General features: G+C 43.1%; 1 protein-coding gene across 2 annotated transcripts; it reads left to right on the top strand.

The window, feature by feature from the left end:
• On the top strand, positions 1-26,484 carry Ammecr1l (AMMECR1 like). Of its 2 annotated transcripts, XM_050135103.1 has the most exons (8): positions 1-149; positions 2,282-2,392; positions 13,429-13,873; positions 16,814-16,924; positions 17,577-17,691; positions 18,866-18,956; positions 21,636-21,732; positions 23,433-26,484. In XM_050135103.1, the coding sequence occupies exons 3-8, from the start codon at positions 13,467-13,469 to the stop codon at positions 23,542-23,544; spliced, it is 933 nt and encodes a 310-aa protein (XP_049991060.1). In that variant the 5' UTR covers positions 1-149; positions 2,282-2,392; positions 13,429-13,466; the 3' UTR covers positions 23,545-26,484. The 2 variants fall into 2 exon arrangements, with proteins under 2 accessions (XP_049991060.1, XP_049991061.1); XM_050135104.1 differs by lacking the exon at positions 2,282-2,392 and having other exon boundaries at positions 11-149.
• The last annotated feature ends 1,308 nt before the right edge of the window (positions 26,485-27,792 follow it).

Raw genomic sequence — 27,792 nt, 5'->3', positions numbered from 1 at the left:
CGGCCTCCTTCGGGCGTCCTCACCCGCCTTGGGACTCGGCTTTTCTCGGGAGCCTCCACCCAGACGAATGGCTCCATGAAGCAGGAGGAAAAGAAGGCAGATCGCGAGAGGTCCCGTCTGCCCCGGCCGCGTCTGGGTCAGGAGAAAAGGTGGGAAATTCTAGGGGGGCTGTGCCGTGCTTTCTCTTGCCAGGCCTTCTCGAGGCCTGCTCAGCTCCGAGCGGACTGTGTCCTGGAGCTTGGGGTCCCGAGGTGCAGGGCGAGGGGTCCCGGGGCGCCGTGGGGGAGGGGCTCACGGAGGCGGACACCGCGGGTGGGCAAGGCCTCCTTGGGCTGCGTGTCCCCGCCCGGGACCGACGAGGTCGTGAGGCCGTGTGCCCAGGGGTCTGGGTGGCCGCGATCGGCCCCGGCCAAGGTGGCGAGGCAGCTGCCGTAGCCTCCGTGCCTGTACTCCCTCCAGGAAACAGTCGGAGGAAAGTTTGGTGGTCTCCTGCGCCGCCTGGTGGCCCCCTACCCAGCGTCCCCCCCTCCCCCGCCCGGCGTCTGGATTCCACCCCCGCGGCCCGGACCCAGTTGCTCTACCCGTCGCTCTGTCGTTCCCCCAACTCCCCCAGCGCCCTGTACTCTCCTGTCCCACATCCTCCTTTTCACCTTTTTCGTCTGCCTGTTCTACCCCTTCCGGCTCCGGTCTCTTCTTTCCCTCTTGTCTCATCCTTTTCTTGCTTCACTCTTCCATTTTTATCTCTTCTTTTTTCCGTCCCGCTCCATTTTCCACATCTACTTGTAGCCCCCCCCCCCTGCTTACTATCATCCCTTCCTCTTTAACTTTGGGTTTTATGCTCCTCTTCGGAGCTGTGTGTTTTGTCCTTCATTCCTTGCCCTCATCTGACTCCTTTTGCTCACTTATTCCTTCGGGCCTATCTGCTTTCATTGCCCTCTCTTAGGATTCAGTGGGTGGGGCCTGGAGTCTGCTTTGCATAAATTCTGTAGTACTGGGGAAGTGGGGAAGGTGGAAGAGGTTGTGAAGAGATTTATGCAAGACTGAGTAAGGATGAATGGCTCCACCAACACTTACCGTTTCCTCCTGGCACAAGATGCCTTGTTCTCAGGGGCCTAGCATGTTGTCAGGTAATTTTTTAAGACTTGGGAGTATGTTTGTATGCTCTACCTGTGGAGAGCCTAAAGTGATAGAGAACTGGAAAGCAAGTTTTGATTGACCTCAGTGTGTTGGGGGGGTTATTTGTGTGTGTGGTTTTGTTTTTCGAGACAGGGTTTCTCCGTAGCTTTTGGAGCCTGTCCTGGAACTAGCTCTGTAGACCAGGCTGGTCTCGAACTCACAGAGATCCGCCTGCCTCTGCCTCCCGAGTGCTGGGATTAAAGGCGTGCGCCACCAACGCCCGGCTATTTGTGTTTTAGTAAATAAAGCTTGCCTAAAGATCAGAATGCAGAATTAAACCACTAGAGGCCAGGCAGTGGTGGCTCACATCTTTAATCCTAACATTCTGAAGTACACGCCTTTAATCCCAGCACTAGGGAAGTGGAGAGGTGGGGGTGTGATGGGTGGGTAGAGAGAAGAATATTAGGCGGGAAAAGACAGAAGCTGACTGCAGTCTGGAGAGCTCTCCAGTCTCCGCACTCTGAGGACAGGATGGCTCCTTAGTCTAAGCCTTGGTAAGGACTCTCTAGTGGCCTGGCTGCTTTGCTTTTCTGATCTTCAGGCAAGCTTTATCTATTAGGACACAGATAAAATATCACTATGGGGGAGCTGTGGGGGTTACTAATGTGTGTCTTATTCAAGTAGAATATAGCCTTTGATCTTCCACGGGTCTTCCATTCCTTTTCTCATATTTAGCATGAGAAATGTTTTGAAGAAAGAAGACCCTTATTCTCCATCTGGTTTTGTTTGTGTCAAAAATTTCCCTGTTAAATTGTAACTTTTTAGCCTGGCTGTGGTGGACAAGCTTTTCATCCCAGGGACTTATCCCAGGAATCTGAAAATGTTTTCTGTGGTAAAATCTCTTGACTCTTGTCTGTGTTAAATTAAGATAAGCCTGCTGTAAAGCTGGGTGTGGTGTAGCACACTTTCAGTTCTAACACTGGGGAGGTAGAGGCAGGTGGATCTCTGAGTTCCAGGCCAGCCTGGTCTACAGAATCAGAACCAGAACATCCAGGGCTACACAGAGAAACCTTGCCTCAATATAAACAAACAAACATTTTGTAACTTTTGCAAAAACCTCTGCACTTCCTGACTTTGTTCACTGACACTTGCCTTTCCGTCTTAGGTATTGCAAGAAGGAATGGAATTGGAAAAAAGAAGATTCATGCCAGAGACAAAGTAGCTTTCCTTTCCTATTGTAGCTGTTTCCTCTGGGACTATAAACTCTCTGTGTTCAGTGAGTATTACCTTGGGCATACTTGAAGTGGAAATTTTGTTGCGGTTTTTTGGTTTTGGCTTGTGTCTGGATTTAAAGTGTGTAAGTGTACCTCATTCATATTTCGCTCAGATTCTGTGGGGTGGTCCTTGTGTTGTTGAAAATTTTATACTTTTTAAAATTACATTACTTACTGTGTATGTACACATGTGTGCATGTGCAGAGGTCAGGGAGGAGTCAGTTCTCTCCATGTGGTTCTAGGTGGAGATCAAACTCAGTATTTCAGGCTTGGTGGCAAGTGCCTTTACTTTTTATTGTGTGTGTGTGTGTGTATGTTTTATTTTTTAATTTTTTTTCAAGTAGGGTTTTCTCTGTGTAGCTCTGGATGCCCTAAAACTCATCCTGTAGACCAGGCTGGCCTTGAACTCACTGTCAGCTGGAATTAAAGGCTTGTGCCACTCCTAGCAGCCCCCAATCACTTACATTTATTTATTTATTTATTTATTTATTTATTTATTTATTTATTTATTTATTTATTTATTTATTTATTTATGGATTTCCGAGACGGTGTTTCTCCATAGCTTTGGTTCCTGTCCTGGAACTAGCTCTTGTAGTCCAGGCTGGCCTCTAACTCACAGAGATACCGCCTGCCTCTACCTCCTGAGTGCTGGGCTGTATGTAAATTTTGAATGTAGTTCTGGGGTTTATTAAGGGTAGCGTGCTCAGGAGCTTGTACTGTACCTCCAGTGCACAGCCCAAAAGCCATTCTCCCCTGTGAGGGAGACATGAGAGAAAATGTCTACACTTTATTTATTTATTTATTTATTTTTGGTTTTTCGAGACAGGATTTCTCTGTGGCTTTGGAGCCTGTCCTGGAACTAGCTCTTTGTAGACCAGGCTGGCCTCGAACTCACAGAGATCCACTTGCCTCTGTTTCCCGAGTGCTGGGATTTCTAGCTGGGAAGTGGTGACTCTGCTTTTAATCCAGCATGGGGAGGCAGAGGCAGGTGGATCTCTTAAGTTTGAGGCCAGTCTGGTCTACAGGGTGAGTTCCAGGACAGCCAGGGCTACACAGAGAAACCTGTTCGAAAAAAAGGAAAAGGAAAAAAACAAAATTGAGGCCCCCCAAAATGTAACCTTGTGCTGTAGGTCACATAGCAGGGCTATGGTTGGGGTGGGGTAGGCAGGAGGGAAAACCAAAAGTATTATCTGGGAGTTAGGGCACACACCTTTAATCCTAGCACTCAAGAGACCTAGACACAGTCAACTGCTGTTACAGAGAAACCCCTGTCTTGGGAAACAAATATTAGCCCCTGTAACTCATTTTCTTTAAACTGATACAAGAATGTAGACTTTTGTTTTGGTTTTTTTTTTGTTTGGTTGATATTTATTGAGACATGATTTCACTATGTAGCCCTGGCTACCCTAGAGCTTGCTGTGTAGACCAGGCTGACCTCAAATTTAGAAATCCCCTGCCTCTTCAAGGAGAATGCTGAGGGTAAAGGTGTGTGCCACTAAGCCCAGTGGGGTTTTGTTTACTTGTTTGTGAGACAAGGTCTAGCCTAGGCTGGCCTGCTTGTGGCAATCCTACTTCATACTCTCCATTGCTGGGATTACAGTGGAGGCATATGCCTACCTCCATCTCTGAGCGTTTTGTTCTTTCTTGTTTTATCTGAAATAGTTTTAAATAGATAGTAAAAGTAATTGCATTGGTTTGTGTTTTGTGAGGAACTCTGTATCTATATGGCAGTTGCCTTCTTTTACCCGGGAAGTTGAGATAGTTTCATGGAGGCCATACTGGCCTCAGACTCCCTGTGTGGTTGAGTGTCCATGAGCACTCACTCCCTGTGTGGTTGTGCATATACAGGAACAATCCTGTCTCTTGCCTCTCTCTCCTGAGTTTTGGGATAATAGGCATGTACCACCACTTTCACACTTGACTATTTTAAAAAACAGAAATAATTGGAATGGTTACCAGAATGTAGCATCTCCCATCTGACTGTTTCCTGGAACAACACCATAAATAGGCCTGGGTATCAGCTCAGGCACTACACCAGTACTCAGGATAAAATTATTACATTGAATTTCACTTCACCTCTTCAGTGTCTCAAGAAAACCACAGCCTGTTCCCATCTGAGGAAGGCTCATTTGAAGGCACATCTGGAACAGCTTTTACCCACCTTCCAATTTTTTATAAGGTCATGTCCTCTGAGAAGCTATTGTAAGGATTGTCTTCAGAAATAATAGAAGTTTTTATACTTCTAGGCATTTAACTATGATTGCTATTTGAAATGGGACCCTTTAAAAAAATCTCTAGCATTCCATATATATCCGTTTGTTTGTGATAATAACATACTTAACAAATAGTTTTTTTTTAATGTTCTGAATGCTTTAATTATTTAAAGCATTAAACATTTAATTAATGTTTTAATGTTTTGGTGTGTTTCTACAAAGTTACATAAGTAAAATAATCTCAGTTCATTCTTTTTTTTGTTTTGTTTTTGGTTTTTCGAGACAGGGTTTCTCTGGTTTTGGAGCCTGTCCTGGAACTAGCTCTGTAGACCAGGCTGGTCTCGAACTCACAGAGCTCCGCCTGCCTCTGCCTCCCGAGTGCTGGGAGTAAAGGCGTGCACCACCACCGCCCGGCTTCTTTTGGTTTTTGGAGGGGGGCTGGTGTGTATCTCTGTAAATCAGGCCAGCCTGATTAGAGATCTTTCTGCCTCTTCCTCCTTAGTGCTAGGATTAAATGGTTTCATTGTTTCTGAGTCAGGGTCTCACTTTGTAACTCTTGACTGGTTTTCAAGTTCTTTCTGCTTCTTCCTTAGTGCTGGAAGGCCTCCAGTGTTCTTCATGGTTTCTGCCATCACAGAATGAAAACCATGAATGATTTATTAGAGGCCATTACTTTATCAAGGTCTTTTAGACTATAGGGAATCTGTTATAGCATTGTATTAATAGTAGTTAATGTGCCTGAGGACTGCCAGGTTCCTTTCATGCCTTCCTATCAAATAGCCCTATGTGAGTGACTAGGTGTGGTGGCACACAACTTTATTTATTTTTTTAAAGATTTATTTATGTATACAACTTTCTGCCTCCATTTATACTCACACACCAGAGGAGGGTGCCAGATGGTTTGGAGCCACCATGTGGTTGCTGGGAATTGAACTCAGGACCTCTGGAAGAGCAGCCAGTGCTCTTACCCACTGAGCCATCTCTCCAGCCCAGGCACACAACTTTAATCCCAGCACTCAGAGACAGAGGAAGGGAGGCTCTCTTGATGACATCCTACATAAAAGGACTTGAAAGAAGGAAGCTTTTGCTTTTTGCCTGTTTGTCCCATTTTCACCAGCAAGTTTCCTATCCATTTGCTGAGGCATTCCTTCCTGGCATTTGAATCCACTTCTGGATTCCAATATAGACTGAACACCAACAGTTCTCAAGGAATTCCCCAGAACCCTATAACAGATTGAGACTGCTGAGATCCAGTCTTATAGACTGAATGATCAAATTCTTGGTCTTTCTGTTAAGACATTGGACTACCCAGACCAAAGCCTATAATCTACTCTATTGAATTATATATATGTATGCTGGCCTCAGCCTCCCTCTTCATCGTGAGTGCTGTGAGTAAAGGTGTGTGCCACCATGCCAGCCATTGAGAATAATCTACAGTGAGTTCCAAGACAGGGCTATGTGGAGAGACCTGTCTAAACAAACAAATAGCCCAGTGTTGTGGCAGCTTTCACAAAAATGTTAATTTAACGCTTGCCTGAGTTTGCAGTCAGACTTTGGACTTCAGAGTTGGAATTTGAGCCAGAGTTGGCAGCTAGATTGTTATCTCAAAGCCAAAGTTCTGTCCTTAGAAGGTGGGGGCATCTCTGGTTGTCTTTGAAATGGGCTTTGGAAAGAGACACACAGGGAGAAGGAAAGCTTGACCAGCTGTGTCAGTTATGGCGGCCTCATGTTCTTTTTTTTTTTTTTTTTCTTTCAATTTCTGGTTTATGACACCAGTATTTGGCTTTCTGTGTTCTACTCATCTGTATATATACAATAGGTCTGTGGAGTCTAGGAGATGGTGTCAGATCCTCTTGGAACTGGATGGAGATACAGGCAGTTGTAAACTGCCCGATGTGGGTTCTGGGAACAGAACACAACCCAGGTCCTTTGCAAGAGCAGCAAGTGCTCTTGAACACCAGCCTCATGTTCTTGTCCTAATACTGGCCTTGTACTAAATTATAAATATTGGCAATCTAAGAGAAATTATATTAATTCCTGCAACCATAAATTGCCACCCAGGCAGACAAATAACACTGTAATGGATCACTAAATGCCCCATGGTCATTTAAAACATTTTATTTCTGGTTGTTTGTATTTGAGATGGGTTTCTATGTGTTGCTCTGGCTATCCTGGAACTCATCTGTAAACTGGGTTGTTCACTTGAAGAGATCCACTTTCCTCTGCCTCCTAATGCTGGGATTAAAGGCTCATGCCACCATACTCAGCTTTACATCAGGCTTATTTTAATTTAATACAAACAAGTGCCAAGAAACTTTACCACTGAAAACATCTTTAGATTACTAGGACTAAAGACTAAATGCTATCACTGCAAGGCCAGACCTGTATTCTTTTTTTTTTCTTTAGTTTTGTTTTTGTTTTTTTTTTTTAATATTTATTTATTTATTATGTATACAATATTCTGTCTGTATGCCTGAAGGCCAGAAGAGGGCGCCAGACCTCTTTACAGATGGTTGTGAGCCACCATGTGGTTGCTGGGAATTGAACTCAGGACCTTTGGAAGAGCATGCAGTGCTCTTAACCATTGAGCCATCTCTCCAGCCCTTTAGTTTTGTTTTTTGAGACAGGGTTTCTCTCTGTATCCTTGGCTGTCCTGGAACTAGCTTTGTAGACCAGGCTGGCTCCAAAGTCACAGAGATCTGCCGCCTCTGCCTCCTGAGTGCTGGGATTAAAGGTGTGTGCCACTATGCCTGCCTGGACCTGTGTTCTTAATTGCTGGGCCATCTTTGCAGCCCCTGTTTAGGAGGACTTTTGAGGCAAGACCAATGAAGTACTGGAACTAAAGGCATGTGCCATCAATGCCCAGCTAAAGCAGTTGTAAAATCTGCTCAAAGTAAGCCTTTGAGTCATCTCATGTTAGCTGAGTGCTGTGGCCAAGTTCAGGACAGAGTAGTCACTGCTATATAGTGGGTGTGACAGTTTTTAAGATAAATTGAACCTAGGGGAGAATTTACGTGATGATTAAAGTATCCAAATGATGCCCTTTTTTGTTTTGTTTGTGTAAACATTGCAGGTATGAGCATGTGTAATGTCAGGAGATGTGATCTTTGAAGCTATGCTAAGTTCTGCTTGTTTCCATGTCCCCACCTTACTGGGGTTACAGGCACCCCACCACTATACTCAGAGAGTGTGTTGTTTTCTTTTTTTTTTTTCTTTCTTTTTCTTTTTGATTTTCGAGACAGGGTTTCTCCATAGCTTTTGGTTCCTGTTCTGGAACTAGCTCTTGTAGACCAGGCTGTCCTCGAACTCACAAATAACTTTTGTTGTTGTTTTGGTGTTTTTTTTTTTTTCTTTTGAGACAGGGTTTCTCCGTAGTTTTAGAACCTGTCAAGCTCAGGCTGATCTTGAACTCACAGACCCACCTGACTCGGCCTCCTAAGTGTTTGGCACTGCCATGCCTGTGTGTATAATTCTAATGTGAGTGCTGGAGATAAAGGTGCTGGATCTGTTGTGCTTGTGTGTAGCAGTCAATTTACTGAAGCATCTTTCCAGTCTCCAGTTTGATGCATGGCCCCACTATGTAGCCCTGATTCCTGGGACGCAGACCACACTGCCCTGAACTTGTAGAGATCTGCCTGCTTCTGCTTTAAAGGCACGTACCACCACACCTGAGGCGTACTTGTGTGTGTTGTCTGTTTTGTTTTTTTGCTTTTAAAAAAAAGTGTTTGGGAGCCAGGCGTTGGTGGCGCACGCCTTTAATCCCAGCACTCTGGGAGGCAGAGGCAGGCGGATCTCTGTGAGTTCCTGTCTCTGTGAGACAAGCCTGGTCTACAAGAGCTAGTTCCAGGGCTGGAGAGATGGCTCAGAGGTTAAGAGCACTGCCTGCTCTTCCAAAGGTCCTGAGTTCAATTCCCAGCAACCACATGGTGGCTCACAACCATCTGTAAAGAGGTCTGGTGCCCTCTTCTGGCTTTCAGGCATACACACAGAATATTGTATACATAATAAATAAATACTAAAAAAAAAAAAAGCTAGTTCCAGGACAGGCTCCAAAAACCATAGAGAAACCCTGTCTTAAAAAAAAAAAAAACCAATAAATAAATAAATAAATGAATAGATAAATAAATAGGGTTTGGGGAGATAACTCAAACACGTAAAAGTGTGTATATTCCTTTGAGGATCCTGAGCTCAGTTCCCCAGTTGGGTATAAATCAGTATTTTTTATACTCTGAAGAAGAAAGTATACCCATTAGACATGGGAGCTGAGGCTTCAGCAGCCTGCAAGGGAAAGGGCTGGGTCCTTGAACACTGAGAGTAAGCCTTAACTATTTGCAAGGCTAAGTAATCTTAAGATCTATGAGATTATTTTTATTAATTCCTGAGACCATAAATTGCCTACTACTACTACTACTTCCCTTAGCTTCGTGTTGAAGCGTGGGCAGTGTCTCCATCTGGTGGATTTCAGTGTTAACTACGGTGTTCATGTTGATTGTGGAGGCTGTGTAGGAAAAGATTACTGCTGCAGATTCTTGAACTTGGCCCAGGAACTTTGCATGGCACCAGCCAAGGCCTCTGTGGGTCACAGTGTTACATGCTTTGATTAAGGGAAAGTTTCTGTGCCCAAAGTCACATACCGACGACACAGCCTTGGTAGTTATGAGGGTGGGGAAGGAGAACAGATTCACAGTTTTAGAAGAGGTAGTAGAACATATCATTTAAAGGATTTGTTATGGGGGTTTCTTTTGTTTTTGTGATACTAGTAATAGACTCTTCAGTTCCTCTATTACTCTTAAGTTGTACTTAGAATCCCTAACAAGGTTCAGGAGTGCTGATGTCTCTTGATCATTGTAGACTCTGAGGTGCCTGCTGTGGTGTGGGGTATGCTTAGAATTACATTATAAAAAACGGGAAGATGTTTTGTTTTGTGTTGAGGTGTGTGTTCTATTGTCTTTTTTTGGAGGGAGGGGGGTTTTGATAGGGTTTCTGTGTAACTGTGCTGCCTGTCCTAGAACTCACTTTATAGACCAGGCTGGCCTTGAACTCAGAGATTCACCTGCCTCTGCCTCCAGAGTGATGGGATTAAAGGCACCAAAGGCAACTCTTAGTATTTGACTGCTTGCAGTTTTAGAGGGTTAATCCAAGGTGCAGGAAATCAGGCATGGAATAGGAACAGGAGCTCAGAGTTTTACATCTTGATTCATAGGCAGAAGGCAGAAAGAGAAAGACTTTTGAAACCTTAAAGCCTACCTCTCCTCAGACCTCTGCAGTGACATACTTCCTCCAACACAGCCACACCTTCTAATCTCCCCCCCAATCCATTAACTGGGAGCTTGTGGGGCCATTCTCATTCAAACCACCACAGCGTGTTGTGTGCCTTATGTGTGCAGGCACCTTCAAAAACTAGAAGAGGAGTTAGAGGTACTGGAGTTGAATTTATAGAGAACCACCTGGTGTAGGCCACCTGGTGTGAGTGCTAGAAACTTGGATCCTATGAAAGAACAGCCAGTGCTATTAACTACTGATTATCCCTACAGTCCCTAAAGAGAAAGTTTTGGTACAGTTTTTATGAGAATCCACAAGTCTGTAAAAGGGTCTCAATAATTGATTTGGGTATAGGATAGGGACAAGCACTCACAGACACAGCCAATTAGATGCCACCACTGATCCAGCTGCCTTCATCCAGTTGTTCTGCCTAGGGGTGAAGAGGGCCAACTGCAAACTGCCTCTCCACCTGCTCCGCTCCAGCTACCCAAGAGAGCAAGAGAGTGTGCCACCTTCTCCATCAGTATATAAGCTATAAGCAGATAAAACCATGCCCTAGGACTTGCTTCCCCCAAAAGTCATTGGCTAAATGGATCGAAATCCCACCACATTTCTCCCTTTTTTCCTAAATAAGAAGGTTCTAATCCTATCAGTTACTTACAATAAGAATAATTATCAAGTATTTTGCAGAAGAAAAGGTTATAACATAAACAAAAATTAAACTACAACCAACAAGAACAGTATCAAGCAGGAAACACATACTAATATGTCCAGGCCATATTTTATTGGCAAATTATAGTGATTATTTCAATAGCTGTCCTATCCTGGAAAGTCTAAGTCTTGTACCTAATACGCCCTAGCTAAGATGTGAGGGGATAGTAACTGACTGTCTAGGCTTCAACCCCATTTAAGACCTGAGAAGGAAAATAGTATTGCCTTAGTAAGCAGGAAGTGCAAGCGAGTGACTTCCAAAAGATGCAAGGGAAGACAACAGCTGACTACCAGGACAGATACCCAAAGTCTCTCTGCAACGTTGGGGCAACCAACTTTGACTTTAGGCCTAGAATATCTGACAGACCATTTCAGAAGCAGGAGCATTGTTAGTGTTGTTTGTATTGATGGTGATAATAGTTGGTGGCTGAGATGTTTTCTATCAGTATCATGGTTCATTTTACATTTTTTACTTTTATTGTAATGTTTGCTTTATTTTGGCAAATATGTAAAGTATTAGATTCCTTCAAAATTGTTCATTAAGAGGGGAGTAAGCAGTACATTTTAAGCTTAAGTGAAATAAACTGATTGTATGGAAGCATATGCCTATAATTCTAGCATGGGAGGTTGAGGTAAGAGGATCAGGAGTTCAGGACTAGATTGGGCAATATAAAACCTTGTATAAAAAAAATAATAACCCAGACACGGAAAGACAATTATCACATGTACTCACTCATAGGCGGTTTTTAAACATAAAGCAAAGAAAGCCTACACACCACAATTCCAGAGAATTTAGACAACAATGAGGACACTAAGAGAGACGTACATAGATCTAATCTACATGGGAAGTAGAAAGGAGAAAAAGACAAGATCTCCTAAGTAAATTGGGAGCATGGGGACCTTGGGAGGAGGCAGGGAGTGGAGCTCAATAAGTAATAAGACAACAATAGAACAGTGACTATAACACTATTTTATGTTTTTGTTTTGTTGAGATAGGGTCTCACTGTATAGCTCTAGCTAGCCTCAAACTCAGATCTGCCTGCTTCTGCTTCCTGGGTGCTGGGATTAAAGGCATGAACTACCATGCCCAGACTGAAAAACTCTTCTTAATGAAATAGTTCGTAGGTATGAAGTGCTTAAGAGGAGACAAATTGACAATTGGCTAACCTTCAAGGCAAAAGTTACCCAGAGAGTTCTTGGGGCTTTATTGTCATTTTTTAAAAATATTTATTTATTTATTAATTATGTATACAATATTGTCTGTGTATGCCTGCCGGCCAGAAGAGGGCACCAGACCTCATTACAGATGGTTCTGAGCCACCATGTGGTTGCTGGGAATTGAACTCAGACCTTTGGAAGAGCAGGCACTGCTCTTAACCTCTGAGCCATCTCTCCAGCCCCCTTTATTGTCATTTTTAATGTTAGACAGTATCTCTTGCTGAACATGGAGCTAACTGATTGGCCATGACTGGCTGATCACTGAACTTCCAGAAACCTCCTATGTGACCAATGCTTGGCCTGTTTCTTTATCTTTTTCTCTCTCTTTTGTTCTTTGAGACGGGGTTTCTCTATAAAACAGTCCTGGCTGGCTGTCCTGGAATTCACTTTGTAGACCAGGCTGGCCTCAGACTCACAGAGATCCACCTGACTCTGCCTCCGAAGTGCTGGGAGTAAAGGCGTGTGCCACTACTACCCAGTTCTTGGCTTTTATCATGAGTGATGGGAATATTAATTCGGGTTCTCCTGCTTGTGTGGTAAACACTTTACAAACAGTAAGTTGTCTTCACAACACTCTTTAATATGTTTATTATGTGTATGGGAGTTTTGCCTGCATGTATGCAGTGCCCATTAAGGCCAGCAAGATGGCATTGGATCCCTGAAATGGATTTTTAGATGGTGTGATTATCTGTAGATAATCCCACTATTTCATCTGCCATGTATTTTATGCCAAGTAGAATACATTGAGAACTGAGCATAGTGGCATCTATTGTAGGCTAGGACAAGCATGGCAGTGAGAAGAAAAGGCTTAAAATTGCCTGGATTATGGTTGAGGTATGTTAGCTTTGAGCCATTTTCTATTCCCCATTTGTTGACAAATTTTCTAAACTGTTTTTAGTATGTCCTATGTGCTTTTCTTATGTTCTTAGAAAAGGAACTAAATCTAGTGGGTATTATTGGGTATTAAATGAGCTGGGTAGTGATAGCACAAGCCTTTTAATCTTGCTGAGTAATGCTTCTTTATAGTAAAGGCTTGTCTATGTATATGTAGCTCTGGCTGTCCTATAACTCATTATATATACACCAGGCTAGCCTCAAACTCAGAGACAGGCCTGTTTCTGCCCTCACTTCCCAGGTACTCGAATTAGAGGCTTGCATCACCATGCCTAACTTGTAAAAAGGGTATTGAAATGTCTTCAATAAGGTGCACTCTGTTCCTGCCCCTTGGCCTTGATGGTGTCTTGGCATAGAAGAGCAGCTTATTGCCTGCTTCTCTCCATGGTGGCTATAAACTATAGATATAGAAACCCTTTAGGTTTCTGGTTTAGAACTTGGTGTTTCTGACCCACCCTTTTTTGACCATGTTAAAAAATTGGTCCTCCCCCCAGTTTCTTCCTGAGGGGGATATTGTCTGTGTCAAGGTCAGATAACAACTTGCTGTAGTCATTTTGGTCCTTCTACCATGTGAGTCATAGGGATCAAACACAGGTCATGAGGATTGACAGCAAATGTCTTTACCTATTGAGCCATTTCACCAGTCTTAGGCAGCTTTTAACTGATTTCATGCAAATACTAGTTTTTGTTCTTTTTTTGAATCATTCCAACCTGTACTTATCTGCTCTCTTTTGGGTTAGGGTTCTGCAGCATTCCAGATCGTGAACACCAAATCAGGATGGGAAAAAGACGTTGTGTTCCTCCCCTTGAGCCCAAGTTGGCAGCAGGCTGTTGTGGGGTCAAGAAGCCCAAACTATCTGGAAGTGGAACACACAGTCACGGGAACCAGTCCACAACTGTTCCTGGCTCTAGTTCAGGACCTCTTCAAAACCACCAGCATGTGGACAGCAGCAGTGGTCGAGAAAATGGATCGGACTTAACTCTGGGACCTGGAAACTCTCCTATCACACGAATGAATCCTGCATCTGGAGCTCTGAGCCCTCTTCCCCGGCCCAATGGAACTGCCAATACCACTAAGAATCTGGTTGTGACTGCAGAAATGTGCTGCTACTGTTTTGATGTACTCTACTGTCACCTCTATGGCTTCCCACAGCCACGACTTCCTAGATTCACCAATGACCCCTAGTGAGTAAATTAGGCACGGGACAGTGGAGGGCATGTTAGCATTCTGATTCTACTCTTAACGGTCTGTCTGCAGGGTTATGGGAACCGTAGACATTTTTGTTGGTGGTGCTTCGCATGACTTAGGGTGGAAGAGAAGTCACACTATGACACTGGAGAGAGACCTCAGTAGTGTTGAAGTCCAAGGGAATTTGTCTGATGGCCAAGCTTGGAGACTAGGGGTTTCATTGGGAGCTGATGCTTTTAAAAAGATTCTTTTGGTCCTAACATGTCTAAAGGTATCCTTTTTCATGCATGTGTGTATACTTGTATGTGCATGCACTGGGGTAGGGGCAGGCATGTATTTGTATAGTGGAGGCTCTTCAAGTGTTCTGCTTTGTTTCATTGTGTCAGGGATGATCTCAGTCTAACCCAGAACTGGTGGATATGGCTAGTCTCAACTAGCCAGCTTGGCCAGGGATCTACTATCGCCACCTTCTGAAGCCAGAATTACAGGTGGGCCACCACACCCACTGGCATTTATGTGGGTTCTGAGGATCTAAATTCTAGTCCTCCCAGTTGTACAGCACAGCTCTTCTGACCACCGAGCCATTTCCAGTGTGTTTAAGCAATATAACATAAAATGAAGAAAGGCAACGCCAATGTTTTCTTCCTTAAAATTGGAGGCAGCTCTGCCTTTTTTGTTGTTGTTGTTGTTGTTGTTGTTCAAGACAGAGTTTCTCTAAGTAGCTTTGGAACCTGTCTTGGAACTCTGTAGACCAGACTGGTCTCAAACTCAGAGATGCACTTGCCTCTGCCACCCGAGCGCTAGGATTAAAGGTGTGCACCACCACCACCAGGCTGCACTAGCTTTAAAAAACCTTTAATCCCAGTGCTTGGGAAACAAAGGCAGTGAAGTGAGTTCCAGAACAGCCTGGGCTACACAGAGAAACCTTGTCTCAAAAAAAAAAAAAAAAAAAAAAAAACAAAAAAAACAAAACAAACCAAAAAAAAAAACAAAAGAAAAAGCAAAGCACTTCCGATTTTGGATATGTGTTTTCAGGGATGCTTCTTTGGCATCCCCCCCCCTCCCCGTTGTTGGTGCTGTGCTGACTTTTTTGTTTTGTTTTGGTTTTGGTTGCTAAGGAGTTTGGGGCATCATGCTTTCTGAACATGTATTCTACCACTGTGTTATGCCCTTCACTCAGACCTTTTTTCATTTGTTTGTTCCAGGACAGCTTTGCCTGGAAGTCATTTTATAGTCCAGGCGACATTGAACTCACTGAGATCCCGACTGCCTCCCAAGAGCTGGGATTAAAGGCATTCTCCCCCCCCCCCCCCCCCCCCCCCCCCCCCCCGCCCCTGCTGAGGTTTGCAGAACCCTGAACAAAGTTGGGGAGTAGAAAGAAGGTCCTTGCTTTGGGACACTCATTTGAGTTGGCAAACCATGTGCATACACAGAATTAACTATAGTATAAGGACAGTTAGACTGTATAAACTGAATGAGTTTTGGGAGGAAAATGTGTTCACTTTTCAGGGAATTTTGTTTTGTGTTGAGACAGGGTCTCAATTTGTAGTCCTTGCTGTCATGGGACTCACTATGTAGACCAGACTGGTCTCGAACTCACAGAGATCCGCCTGCCTCTGCCTCCTGAGTGCTGGGGTTAAAGGCATGTGCCACCTCATCTTTGAGGTGCTGGAATATGCAACAAAGAGTAAGAAGACACTCTATTTCTATTTTAAACAATGAGGAAGATAGACACCAATACCTAAGGTTATCCTTTGACCTCCACATGCATACCTCGGCAAGTGTGCACCTGCACTGCATGCTGGAACATAGGGTTTTTTTTTTTCTTCCTTAAGAAAACTTTAAGCCAGATGTGGGGAGCTGGAGAACTGACTCAGTGGTTAAGAGCACTGACCTGGTTTCAATTTCCAGCATCCACATAAAGGTGCACAACTGTTTTAGGGGATCTGACACTCTCATACAAACACACATGTAGGCGAAACACCAATGAACATAAAATAAGAATAAATTATTTTAAAAAAAAGCACAAAACAAACAAACAAACAAACAAAAAAAAACAGGCACACACCTTTAATCCCAGCAGAGGCAGTAGGATCTTTGAATTTGAGGCCAACCAAGGCTATGTAGTGATAACCTTTCTCAGAGATGGGGTGGAGGGGTCTAGGTAACTTTGTTTACTTTGCCATTGAGAAGTAAAAGGTAAGGGCATTAGGAATGTGGAGGGATCCTAGGAAAGAGGGGCAACTCTAACTGTCGTCCATCTTATACAGCCAATGAAATGTGACTTTGGCATAAGCAGAATTGGGAATTTCCGTTAATATAAAGCTTTCTTGACATTGTTTCTCTCTTCTGAAAGTCTATGGGCAGGAACTCTGTAGTTTTTCAGTAGTTAAATTGTGGAAACAATGAAGTCTTGCAGAAAATGCTTGTAGCTAAGGAGAATGCGGTATGGGCAAGGTATGTCATCATGAATGATGGAACTGAGCAATATGAAACTGAAGCAGAGTATAAGAGGGGAGGATAATGGAAAAATTTGAAAGAGGGGCGCTTGCTGACTGTTATAGAGCACATAATTCTAGCACTTTGTGAGTGGAGGCAAGAATAGCTCAAATTGAGGCCTACATGGGCAACTTTGAGTGGTACAGATTCTAGAAAAGTAAGCAGGAAAAGTTGCCGTCAAGACAAGGAAGAGGAAAGAGCTTAGACATGTGGCATCTGGGTGAAGGGAAGTTGTGAGGGCAGAGCAGAGGAAAGGCTGCATATGGACAGAGCAGCTCCTATTTCTTATGGTAATGGCCATGGTTTCAGTCAGGGCTGAACAACTTCAGGTAGCTTCAGGTAGACAATTCAGTAAATCCTTTGTGCAATAGCAGAAATGAATAGAAATATATCCATAATTTAGGGCTGGAGAATATTTAATGTTTTGCTTTTTTTAGTCCTCTCTTTGTGACCTGGAAGACAGGGCGAGACAAGCGGCTTCGTGGCTGTATTGGGACCTTCTCAGCCATGAATCTTCATTCAGGACTCAGGGAATACACACTAACCAGGTAATGATACAAGCATTAGACAATACTCATAAATTAACTAGAATTGGAAATAGCTATCTAGTCTTATTTCTTCAAAGTGTTTGGTAGAGTTTGAGCAGTCCCTTTTTGAGGCTACTTGTTCGTTCCTGGCTGCTCAGAACCTTAATAACCATACAGAAACTATATATTATTTACAACACTGCTTGGCCAATGACTCTAGCATATTCCTAGCAAGATCTTACATCTTATATTAATCCATTTCTATTTTATTTTACCATGAGGGTTGTGGCCTACTGGCGTGGTTCCCACAGGCAGCTTGCATTTTTTTCCTCTGGCAGCTACATGGCTTCTCCCTGACTCCGCCTACTCTCTCCCAGCATTCAATTTAGTTTTCCCCGCCTAGCTCTATTCTGCCCTATCACAGGCCAAAGCAGTTTTTTTATTCATTAACCAATAAAAGAAGCACATACATAGAAGGACTTCCCACATAACCCTTTTTGTAGTCATGTAAGGACTATCATCTAATGACTGGAAAGACAGTTAATACTGACAGTAGTGTTAGGTGCTAGGAGATGCTGTAGAAGGTCTTGGGGACTCAGCTTGTGGGCTTTATGGCATGCAGTGTTGTCTGCTAACTGGAAGTATCCTCACTTGTATTTTCTGTTCCCTCTAGTGCACTTAAGGACAGCCGATTTCCCCCCCTGACCCGAGAGGAGCTGCCCAAACTTTTCTGTTCTGTCTCCCTCCTTACTAACTTTGAAGATGCCAGTGATTACCTGGACTGGGAGGTGAGAACAGCTGCATTTGGATCTCTGCATCTCTCGTTGCATTTGGGTTCGGGTTAGTACATGGTAATGTATCTCCTTCATTGAGAGAGGGTCTAAAAATGTGAAAGTGACAGAAAAGGTGACAGAAATTTCTCTACTAGAAATAGAAATATGGAAAATCAGTACTCTCTATCAGGCACGGGAACACACGCTTTTAATCCAAGCACTGAGTTTAAGACCAGCCTGGTCATATCAGCCAGGAATACACAGTGAGATACTTCCTGCCTCTAACCCTAGAAAAAAAACCTCTGCTACTTCTTCCCAGCCCACTCTGTTCTAGATTCAATAAGACTCATGTGCTCCTTCTCCCATATCTGGTTTAATAATAAGATAACAAAATACCCCAGGTGCCTCTTGATGATCCCCTGGAGAGAAGTTTTTATTAGGAATCAGATGTAAACCTGTACATGGTGGCCCATTGCCTATAATACTAGCAAATCAGGAGGTAGAAGGAGCAGGGTTGCAAGTTCCAGACCACTTTGGGTCATATATAGTAAGACAATTAAAAAAAAATTCAAAGGGAACCAACCAATCTGAAGAACCACAAACTTATATAGAAACAGTTTGACATGTTCATGTAGTGAAATTAGGCTAGAAGTCATACTTGGAACTGGAGTGATAGATAGTTCAGTGGTTAAGAGCACTGACTGATCTGCCAGAGGACCTAGGTTCAATTCCCGCACCCACATGGCAGCTCACAACTGTAACTCTAAGATCTAACTCTCTCACGCAGACTTTATGTTCACACCAATGAACATAAAGATAAATAGATTAATTCAAACTATTGGTTTTCCTATTTCAAGAACTTATTTCTACAAGCTTCATATTCTCAGGTGGAACTATACATATTTTACCTTTTCCTAAAACACCTTCCTTTGATATCTATACTTTAGAATTAATTAGTCAGATGAGCAATGGTGGGGCATGTTTTTAATCCCAGGGGAGGCAGAGGCAGGGGGATCTCTGAGTTTGAGGACAGCCAGTCTACACAGAGAAACCCTGTCTCTGAAAAACACCAAGATTCCTTTTCCCAGATCTGGGTCAAGCAGCTCAGGAGACTGTTGATTCATATGTGGGTGTTTGAAGTGTTGTTAGAATCAGAAAATGCCATGTACTTGGTTATATTTTCTTGTAGGTAGGGGTCCATGGGATTCGGATTGAATTCATCAATGAAAAAGGCATCAAACGCACAGCCACATACTTACCTGAGGTTGCTAAGGAACAAGGTGAGTTGGACACTTAGAGAACTGTACTACTCACAGCTATGCCAGTTAAAAGGGCAGGAGAGAGAAGTGTTCAGCTCAACTGCCACATGTACACCTAGTGGAAATGCTTTTCTTCCTCTGAATTCCTGTAGAGGAAAAGGCAAACTGGAGGAGAAGAGAAAAATAACTTTCTTACTTGCTTGTGGTTTCAGATGTTTCCTTCCAATGAACAGATCTATTTCTTTGCCCCCTTAAGCTTCAGGGATTATCAGAGCAACTACCTTGACCATGTTTTATCTTTTGTTATAAAGGAAGGTTCTATTCTTTTAACTGTGAAATCCATACATGGTATTATATTTGGATAAGGATAAACATCTTAACTATGGCTTTTTTAAAGAGCTCAGTAATTGCCAGATATGGTAGCACATGTCTTTAATCCCAGCACTTGGAAGGCAGAGACAGGTGGATTTCTCTGAAATCAAGGATCTGTGTAGGACTGGCAGACCAGGCAGGGCTGCATAGAAAGATTCCAACAATATATATAAACCTCAGTAGTTAATGAGTTCTTATAATGGGGACAGTACAGGTAGAAAGTGGGTTGGGTACATTGTCTCTTTTCCTTTAATTGTTTCTAGAATTCCTTTGTTTCTTGTACTTTCTGTGATATGTAACCCCATTTTCTTTCTTTCTTGGAATTAGTCTGGTTTTGAAAATAATATGTGAAACACAGTAATTGTTGGGTGTGAACCTGGAATAGAGAAAGATATCCAGTTAAGTATATTAATGAACTACTTATGTGGAAAGCGATCACCTTGTTGGTTTTCATTGTGGTTGTGTTAAACTTGTCTAAAAAGCAGTGTGTATGTAGCATAAAGAATATGAACTTAAGACAGTTTGGTCAAGTCTAACATGTTCCTGTTTAAAGAACACCAAACATAGTTTTTAGTCGTTGGATGTGAATTATACCTCACTTAAATAATCAAATTGTTTCTTCAATTTTAAAGTTGAGAAAATTCAAAATTGGGAGCTTCTCCTTTGGTAATTGGAAAGAGGGTTTTCTACTTGATGTACTTATTTTACTTGTTTAAAATGTCTAAGATTGAAGGGCTGGAGAGATGGCTCAATGTCAAATGTGTACTGCTCTTGCAGAGGTTCCCAGCAATCACAACTGCCATTAACTCTGGCTCCAGGGGCACCTGTATTTATGTGTTTATGTGCACATATCCACATACAGGCACAAACAGACATACAGTAAGATTGAGTTAGGTGGGTGGTACACTCAAAACCTGACACACAAGAGGCTGAAGTAAAAGGATTGCCTTTTGAGTTTGAGCCTAAGTTGAGTTTGAGCCTAAGTTGGGGCATATACATAACAAGACCAAGTATTAAAAAAAATAGTAACAAGGAGAAAATCAACAATAAAGGTGAAGAAATAGTAATGAATCAACAATACAGAGGTGAAGAAATAGTAATGAGGAGAGATCAACAATACAATGAAGAACTTCTGTCTTCACTAAGGAGATAGTTTCCTTATTGGTATCAGTTCTCTGTCCTACCTATCAACATGAAGAAAGGCTGCCCAAGGCAGTAAAAGCCACATAATTTAAATTCCCTTCTTGGACTGGAGAAAAACTAAAGGAGTGTGTGCTTACTGCTCTTCCAGAGAACAGAATTTCATTTCCCAATACCTACGTCTGCCTACAACTTCAGCTCCGAAGCTTCTGGCCTCTGGGGCATCTGCACTTAGGTGCACACACACGCGCACACATTCACACACACAATTTTAAATTTAGAAAATTTCTGTCTTTCTATAGTGACACATGTCTGTAGTCCCATCTGCTCAGTGGAGCTGCTGAGATGGCTCAGTGGTTAAGAGCATTGACTTTTTCCAGAGGACCCAGTTTAAATTTCCAACACCCACATGACACACTGTCCGTAACTCCAGTTCCAGGGAATCTGGCACCCTCACACAGACATAAATGCAGGCAAAATACCAACTCACATTAAAAATAACAATAAATTAAAAAACAAAAACAAAGCCAGGCAACGGCAGTACATACCTTTAATCCCAGCACTTGAGAGGCAGAACAGATCTCTCTCTGGGTTTAAGGCCAGCCTGATCCACATAGTGAGCTCCAGGAGAGCTAAGGCTCTTAAACAAAGAGAACCTGTTGAGAGAGAGACAGAGAGACAGACTGCTTCTTACTGCTCTTACAGAATACCTAGATTTGGTTCCCATCAGCAGCTATGGAAATACCCAGCACAACTACCTGTAACTCCAGTTTCAGGAGATTTAACAACATCTTCTGTGTGTACTGCCCCCAAACAGACACATAGTATGTGTATCTTTAAAAAAAAAAAAATAACCTAGGCAGATATAGTCTACCCCTACTTTCCATAGAGCCTCCTGAGCTTCAGAAATATACATAGATAACACCTTCTAAGAATTATGAAAGACTAGTAAACTTGGACAGCGTCAGGGCACATTGAATTATAATGTCATGTCTCAGGGTCTTTGCTGGACTGTCATGAGGCTAATTGGCTTTCAGTATTTGGGACCATGGCCCAGTGCTTTCTTTGCCCTGGCACACTCTGCTGTTCCTTAAATCTCATTTGTCTTCCTCCACTGATCATATTGGAGCATGCTCCCCCCATGGTTTGACTGTGTGCTGACCTTATTATAACTTCTCTTCTCCTCAGACTGGGATCAGATCCAGACAATAGACTCCTTGCTCAGGAAAGGTGGCTTTAAGGCTCCAATTACCAATGAATTCAGAAAATCAATCAAACTCACCAGGTAAGCAGGTATTTTATTCTTTTTAGTTTTTCTTTAATGGGGGTTGAATACAGGATATCTAGGAAGGGGAAGAAACCAAAGAGGTTTGTGTGAGGTTTGAGCTCTGAGGAAGCAGTGACTGCAGAGATGGAGATTCCCAGCTATTCTTTGTCTCTACAGTCAGTGTAACAGGGTTGAAGCAGGGTTAGGCCTACCAAAAAGACAGGTGGTTGCCAGACCCATGTAGTTTTATAAGATTAAGGGGGAGATGGGAGTTAAGCGGTAAAGGCACCAGAAATGTATATACAGCCTCACTTGAACTTATTCTTCCTGGTCACCATGCAGTCAGATGGCAGGGAATAAAGGAGATCAAAGACGTTTACAAGTAGCTATACACCCCACTTGGAGTATAGTACTTCTGTGGGAAGCTGGCTAGTTTTATGAACACAAGTGACTTGGGTCTGTATCCCAGGCTCAGTTATTAGCTATGTAACTGGGCCAGTTCATCCATCTCACTGAACTGTTTCCTGTTTGTAAGATGTGAGTTGTAATTCCTTCAGGTTTTTAAAATGTGGTAAGTTAAGGGCCAGGGAAATGTTCAGTGATGTCAGTGTTCTACCCCTTCCTGTTGATGTTGGGAACGAAGGAAAGTTAGCTTTGGGCTTTTGCTAGGACCCTCATCTACAAAATGCTGAGCCATCGTATGCTAGCCTCACAGGTCTGTTTGGATGATAACCCAGTGTTTTTTAATGCATTAAATTAAAAAATCAAAGGGCTGGGACTGCAGCTCTGTGGTAGAGCTTAATATATAGCATGTTCAAGGCTCTGGGTTCCATCTCCAGCACCAAAAAAAAAAAAAAACAAAAACAACAATAATAACACTAATAATAATTAAAGATAAAAACACTGCAAATACAAAACATTATTACTATTACAATTTATTTGAACAGCCATTTCCCTGTCAAAATTCAGGAATAATCACCTTGCAGTGGAGGAGTGATTACAGTGGGAAAGAGATGGCTCTGGGTAAGGATTGTCACCCAGCTCCTGTGGTCTGTAGTAGGCTCCATAGGTTTGTAACACCCATGCTTTGCATCCTGACTCATGGCTCTTTCCAGAGCAAAGCCAAAGTGCTATGAATTCTGTTCTGATGACCCTGTGATATGGCATATTCATCTGGGGATTGAAACCTTCCTATAGCCAAGGCTCCATTAACCTGCTTCATCAGAATTTGACCCAGAATTAGGTATCTATGACCCTTTTAGTTATAACTTGTTTGTTGCTCTTCTACAATTTGAGGTTGCATTTCTGTCAAATTTATCTCATTTATAACCTGAATGTAGATAACGCAGTTTACGCTGGGTTTTGGTGCAGCCATCTTCCAATCTGCCACCCACGTAATTTGACTTGAAATTCCTCATCTAGATCCTGGTAGCTGATTGCTTACCAGCAGCCTGTTGATAAGCATATGTAGCGTTTTGAGGTGCGATGTGCTGAGATACATTCTCAGGGGTGAACTGTGATTGTGCTTTTTCATCTTGTTCATTTGTAATAACAGCATCATTTTCTTGTGCCTTTTCATTTTCTGTAAGTAAGATTGCTCTTGGTCTTCCATTTTATTATTTAATACTGGGATAAGGTTTTGGTTTTTTTCTACTGAGTGACTTCACACACTGAGATGTTTGTGGTTCCTAATACCTTTGCCTGTTTTCCTCATACAGGTATCGAAGTGAGAAGGTGACAATCAGTTATGCGGAATATATTGCTTCTCGACAACACTGTTTCCAGAATGGCACTCTTCATGCCCCGCCCCTCTACAATCATTACTCCTGACACACGGCTACATGACCAGTCCCACCCCCCTGTGGCCACCAATGGCTATGACATCATTGGAACAGATGCCTCCTCTTCCTGGTCCAGTTACTTCTATTACTGCACCATTTTATGATGCTAGCTTCCGTTGCCAAGTCTGCCTCCTGTTGACTGGAGGGTGTGGGGTTACATTGATTGCAACAGAACATGAGGGGCCCAAGCCTTATATCAGCCTTTCCTCAATCTGGGGTTCTGTTGGATCAGGGCCCCCTAATAACAGTGACAATGGCTGTATGGGTTTAGAAGACCATTATCTGGTGATTTCCCACATGTGTTGGCCACACACTGAAAACTGGAATTGATGATGATCCACGGAGACTTCCTTCTCAACCTCACAGGCCACCAGACCAATGAGGTGTACTCCCCTGGCAGTCTGGGCAACGGAGACCAACATGAACCACTTTTAGGTTGTTTTAAATTCCTTTTTTAAAACTTGCAGTTTATTGTGTACCAAGAGTTGATCACAACCTCCATGCTTCATAAATGAACACCATGTAAGGGTTGAATGCGGGCACCATGATCCCCTGTGAGTCCTGGGCAAGAGAACTGCACCAAGATCAGAAGTCCTGCTGGATGGCCTTGCATTGTGCAGGAAGCTTGAAGGTTTCGATGCTTACCTGACTCTCAGCTGGACTTTGCGGTACTCTTCCTACGTTGGATCTCCTGGTGTTGAACAGAGCTCTGTGGCATAGCCTGCTGAGGAATGGAATGGAGATGCCCATAGAGGTCCTGATGTCATCGTTCATGAGCAGGTGTGAAAGGAGAGATCTCTTCCTCACCACCCGGCTACCTCAACCTTCTGGTAGCAGTGCCTATGTAGTTGCCTCTAGGTTCTCAGAAGCACAGACATGCAAACAGGTGGTTGGGTTGGGCTTTAGAGCACACTGTCACAGGAGAGCTTCCAGGGTCTCTGAGCTGGTTTTCTTCACAGGCAAACATCCTGAGGGTCCTTTTTTTCCCCATTTGCCTGCAGAAGTGGAAAGACTTCTGTCAGTCCTCGGTAAGAGCAAAGCTGTGTAATAAAACAAGGTGAACCCTCAACTTGCCTACCGCACTGGGACTCTCACCTCACCAGTGGAAATGTCAATTGCTCGTGTTGCTCATTTAAACCCTGACATTCCCTTTCCCATCTTTACTCATTCCAAGATAGCTGTCAGCAAATTCTTTTCACTCACTTGGTGGCAAAATGCATAGGACAAGGAGACTAGGGAGGTGCTCTGAAAGCTGTCTCAAAGGCACTGCTCGGGCAGTTCGAAGGAAGATGGCCAGCTGGAAGAAAGGCTCCGAGGATGGTGCGCTGGCGTTCAGCAATGTTCATAGAGAACTCATGAGGCACATGGGCCTCGAGTCAGTGAATATGTTTTGATTTCTTTTTCAGAATTGATGATGGTGTGGCTTTCTAAAATGGGCATATCTTCAAGTCAAAAAGATCATCTGAGTTTCTTCTGCCAGGAATGGAGAAAGGGAAGTAAGGGTACTTCCTATGTGATTATAGGCACCACCCTCAAGTTCCTGGGATGTTTTAAAAGGAGGCCCGGCAATTGTGCCAGGTGTGTTCAAGGACCTGGAATGGATGAGGGGGTGCTGATTACATTGGAATGCCCAGGATACATGCCCCTTACTGCCAGGTGTGGTTCCTTAACATATATAAAGGTGAAGGGGTCTCATGGTTTCTTGCTGCTGAGGGTAATGAAGGTGATGTTATAGACAAGTGTGACAGCAGGTGCTCTCAGGTGCCATGGATTGATGTCAGGGTGGTCAGTTCTGGACTGAGCCACCCTCTTCAATTTGTCCAACAGTATTGGTACATAGGGCTACACTCATTACTGTTCAGGCGTTCTATGTTAAGAGTTGTGTTTAATTTCTAAAGATTTAAAGCAAAATGCAAAAAAAAAAATGGTGCTAAACTTCACCCCTGAGCACTCTCGGTGAGACTGGTCATGCAAGCATCTACAGTGCCATGCTCCTCAAGCCTGTTTTTCTTGTAGAAATGTTGCCCAATCTGTTTTCCAATGTATAGTATGTATTTTATTTTATTGATGGTGGGGTAGAATACCTGCCACTTAAAAACAAACAGAAAAATATAGGACCCAAGAAGGTGGGGGATCAGTGAACGTGAACGTGGCTGGCTCAGCCCAGCCTCACACTGCAGTGGGCTCTGCACTGAGTGAAGAAGCCTGACTCCCTGCATGTCCCCTCGTGTCCCACAGAAGTGCAGCATTGGAATTGTCAAGGGGACTAGGGAGTCAGGCAAGGAAACTATTTGGCCCAGAAGAAATGGGCTCTACTGGTGTCTGTCCTGACCATTCAGGAAGTAGTCTTGAAGTGCACAGTCACCTCATGGGGACATATGGCAGAGGGCTCTCAGGACTGTCCACACATGGGCTTTGCATTGGGAGGTGGCACTCTGAACTAGAACTAAGCTGCCTTCTGCATATTGACCAAAGCAGTGGTGAGGGGCCAGTATGGGGCCAGTAAGTGATGGCTGAGGAAAGGGACTGCTTGCTGCCCAGTGTTTTCTTTCACTAGGCTGCTCAAACTAGCAGAGGTCCCCACTGTTACTACGAACCAGCCTGACTCTGCTGGCTTGGTTTGGAATTTGTTTTCATCCCTAGCTGTGTGTGCCTTTTGGTCTGGGAAGTTGGCTTGTCTCATCATACCCACAGCTAGGACACACTCTGTAATTATGAATTGTCCTTGTTTTTCTGAGCTAAAAGCGAATGTCTTTGATCACTAGAGTTTGTCAGTGTTGGGTTGTTTCCACTGTGAGGTTCTTTAAACATTTTCGCTTCATAATGTTAAAATAACTCATGTTAGAAACCCTTTCTTCACGAAAGGTTTGTAGTTGAGTCGTTACATATATTTTACTGTTTATAATAAAAAATCATCTATACAAAAGAAGTCTTGGGTGTTAGTTTTAATATTTTGCACAAGCTCTGTTTTCCATGCTATGTTAACATCTACAGTTTCACTAACTTGGTCTTACTTTAAGATTTCCGAAGCCTACAAAACTGTGTTCTTTATTTTTACTTTTTTATTTTGTTTCCTCAAAGCAAGAGACTGTATGGCCTTCACTGAAAAGACTTCAGACCAATTATTTGTATTACACTTGGTTGCCTCTTGGCTATATAACTTCTGAGTACACGTCATCAAAGTCTTGAATGAAGTATTGTAGAGAATAAATCATAATGGACAAAAACTGTCTTCTGCCTCTTTGTAACCAGGTGACTGAAACAGGGATTAGCAGTTACCTTGTTTCTTTGTTCATCGTTCTCATACCCACCTGCCTTCCAGCTGCTGGCATTAAAAGTATATACCACCATTCCAAGTGATTTGCAGTCTCAACACTTAGGACCACACAGTGAAGATTCTGTCTCTTTAATAATAATCTGCGGGGCGGTGGGCGCACACCTTTAATTCCAGCACTCGGGAGGCAGAGGCAGGCGGATCTCTGATTCGAGGCCAGCCTGGTCTACAAGAGGCCTGCCTAGTCAGAGGCAGTATGACCTCCAAGATGGTTTCTTTCTCTCTGGTCAATGGTGTCATTCTCTCTGGTCAAGGTCATGTCTTACTCACATCAGCAAGTTCTCCGAAAAAAATCTTTGCTAGAATAAGTCCACCCTAACTAGATGACAGGCCTGAAGAAGAGTGATATACGTGCAGGCAAAACAGTCATATGCATAAAATGGTAAACTAAATCTAAAATGATGTTTTTACACAGCCAAAATGACATTTAACTATGCTGTGTCATAATAAAATGCATTTCTTAGATTTTACAATGCCAGAATCCCTGATAAGAACAAGGATGGAGGCAGAGGCAGGCGAATCTGAGTTAGAGGCCAGCCTGGTCTACAAGAGCTAGTTCCAGGGCAGGCTCCAAAGCTACAGGATGGGGAAATGGTTCAGTGGATAAAAGCCATTCAAATTGGCAATTGGTGTTACTTAATCAAGATTAACCTCCAGATCCTCACAGTTCTGGAAGCCGAAGGGCATGGCGCTCTGTTGGGAACCTCACATACATGGCATCATGGGGAATGTATGTAAGAGAAAACATGGTAAAGATGAAATTCAGTCTGTTGTGCAAAAAGTACTAACTACATTAATTTCTCCTACTTAATTAATTAAAGGTATGTCCCAGTGATCTAAGGACATTCTATCATGCCTTTTTTATTTAAAAAAGTCACTAAAAGCTGTGTGATGATGGCACAC

The sequence above is a fragment of the Alexandromys fortis genome, unplaced genomic scaffold, assembly GCF_014885135.2.
Source record: "Alexandromys fortis isolate MF-2015 unplaced genomic scaffold, M_Fortis_MF-2015_v1.1 scaffold_25, whole genome shotgun sequence".
In the NCBI taxonomy this organism is placed as follows: domain Eukaryota; kingdom Metazoa; phylum Chordata; class Mammalia; order Rodentia; family Cricetidae; genus Alexandromys; species Alexandromys fortis.
This window is presented reverse-complemented; position numbering and strand designations above follow the sequence as displayed.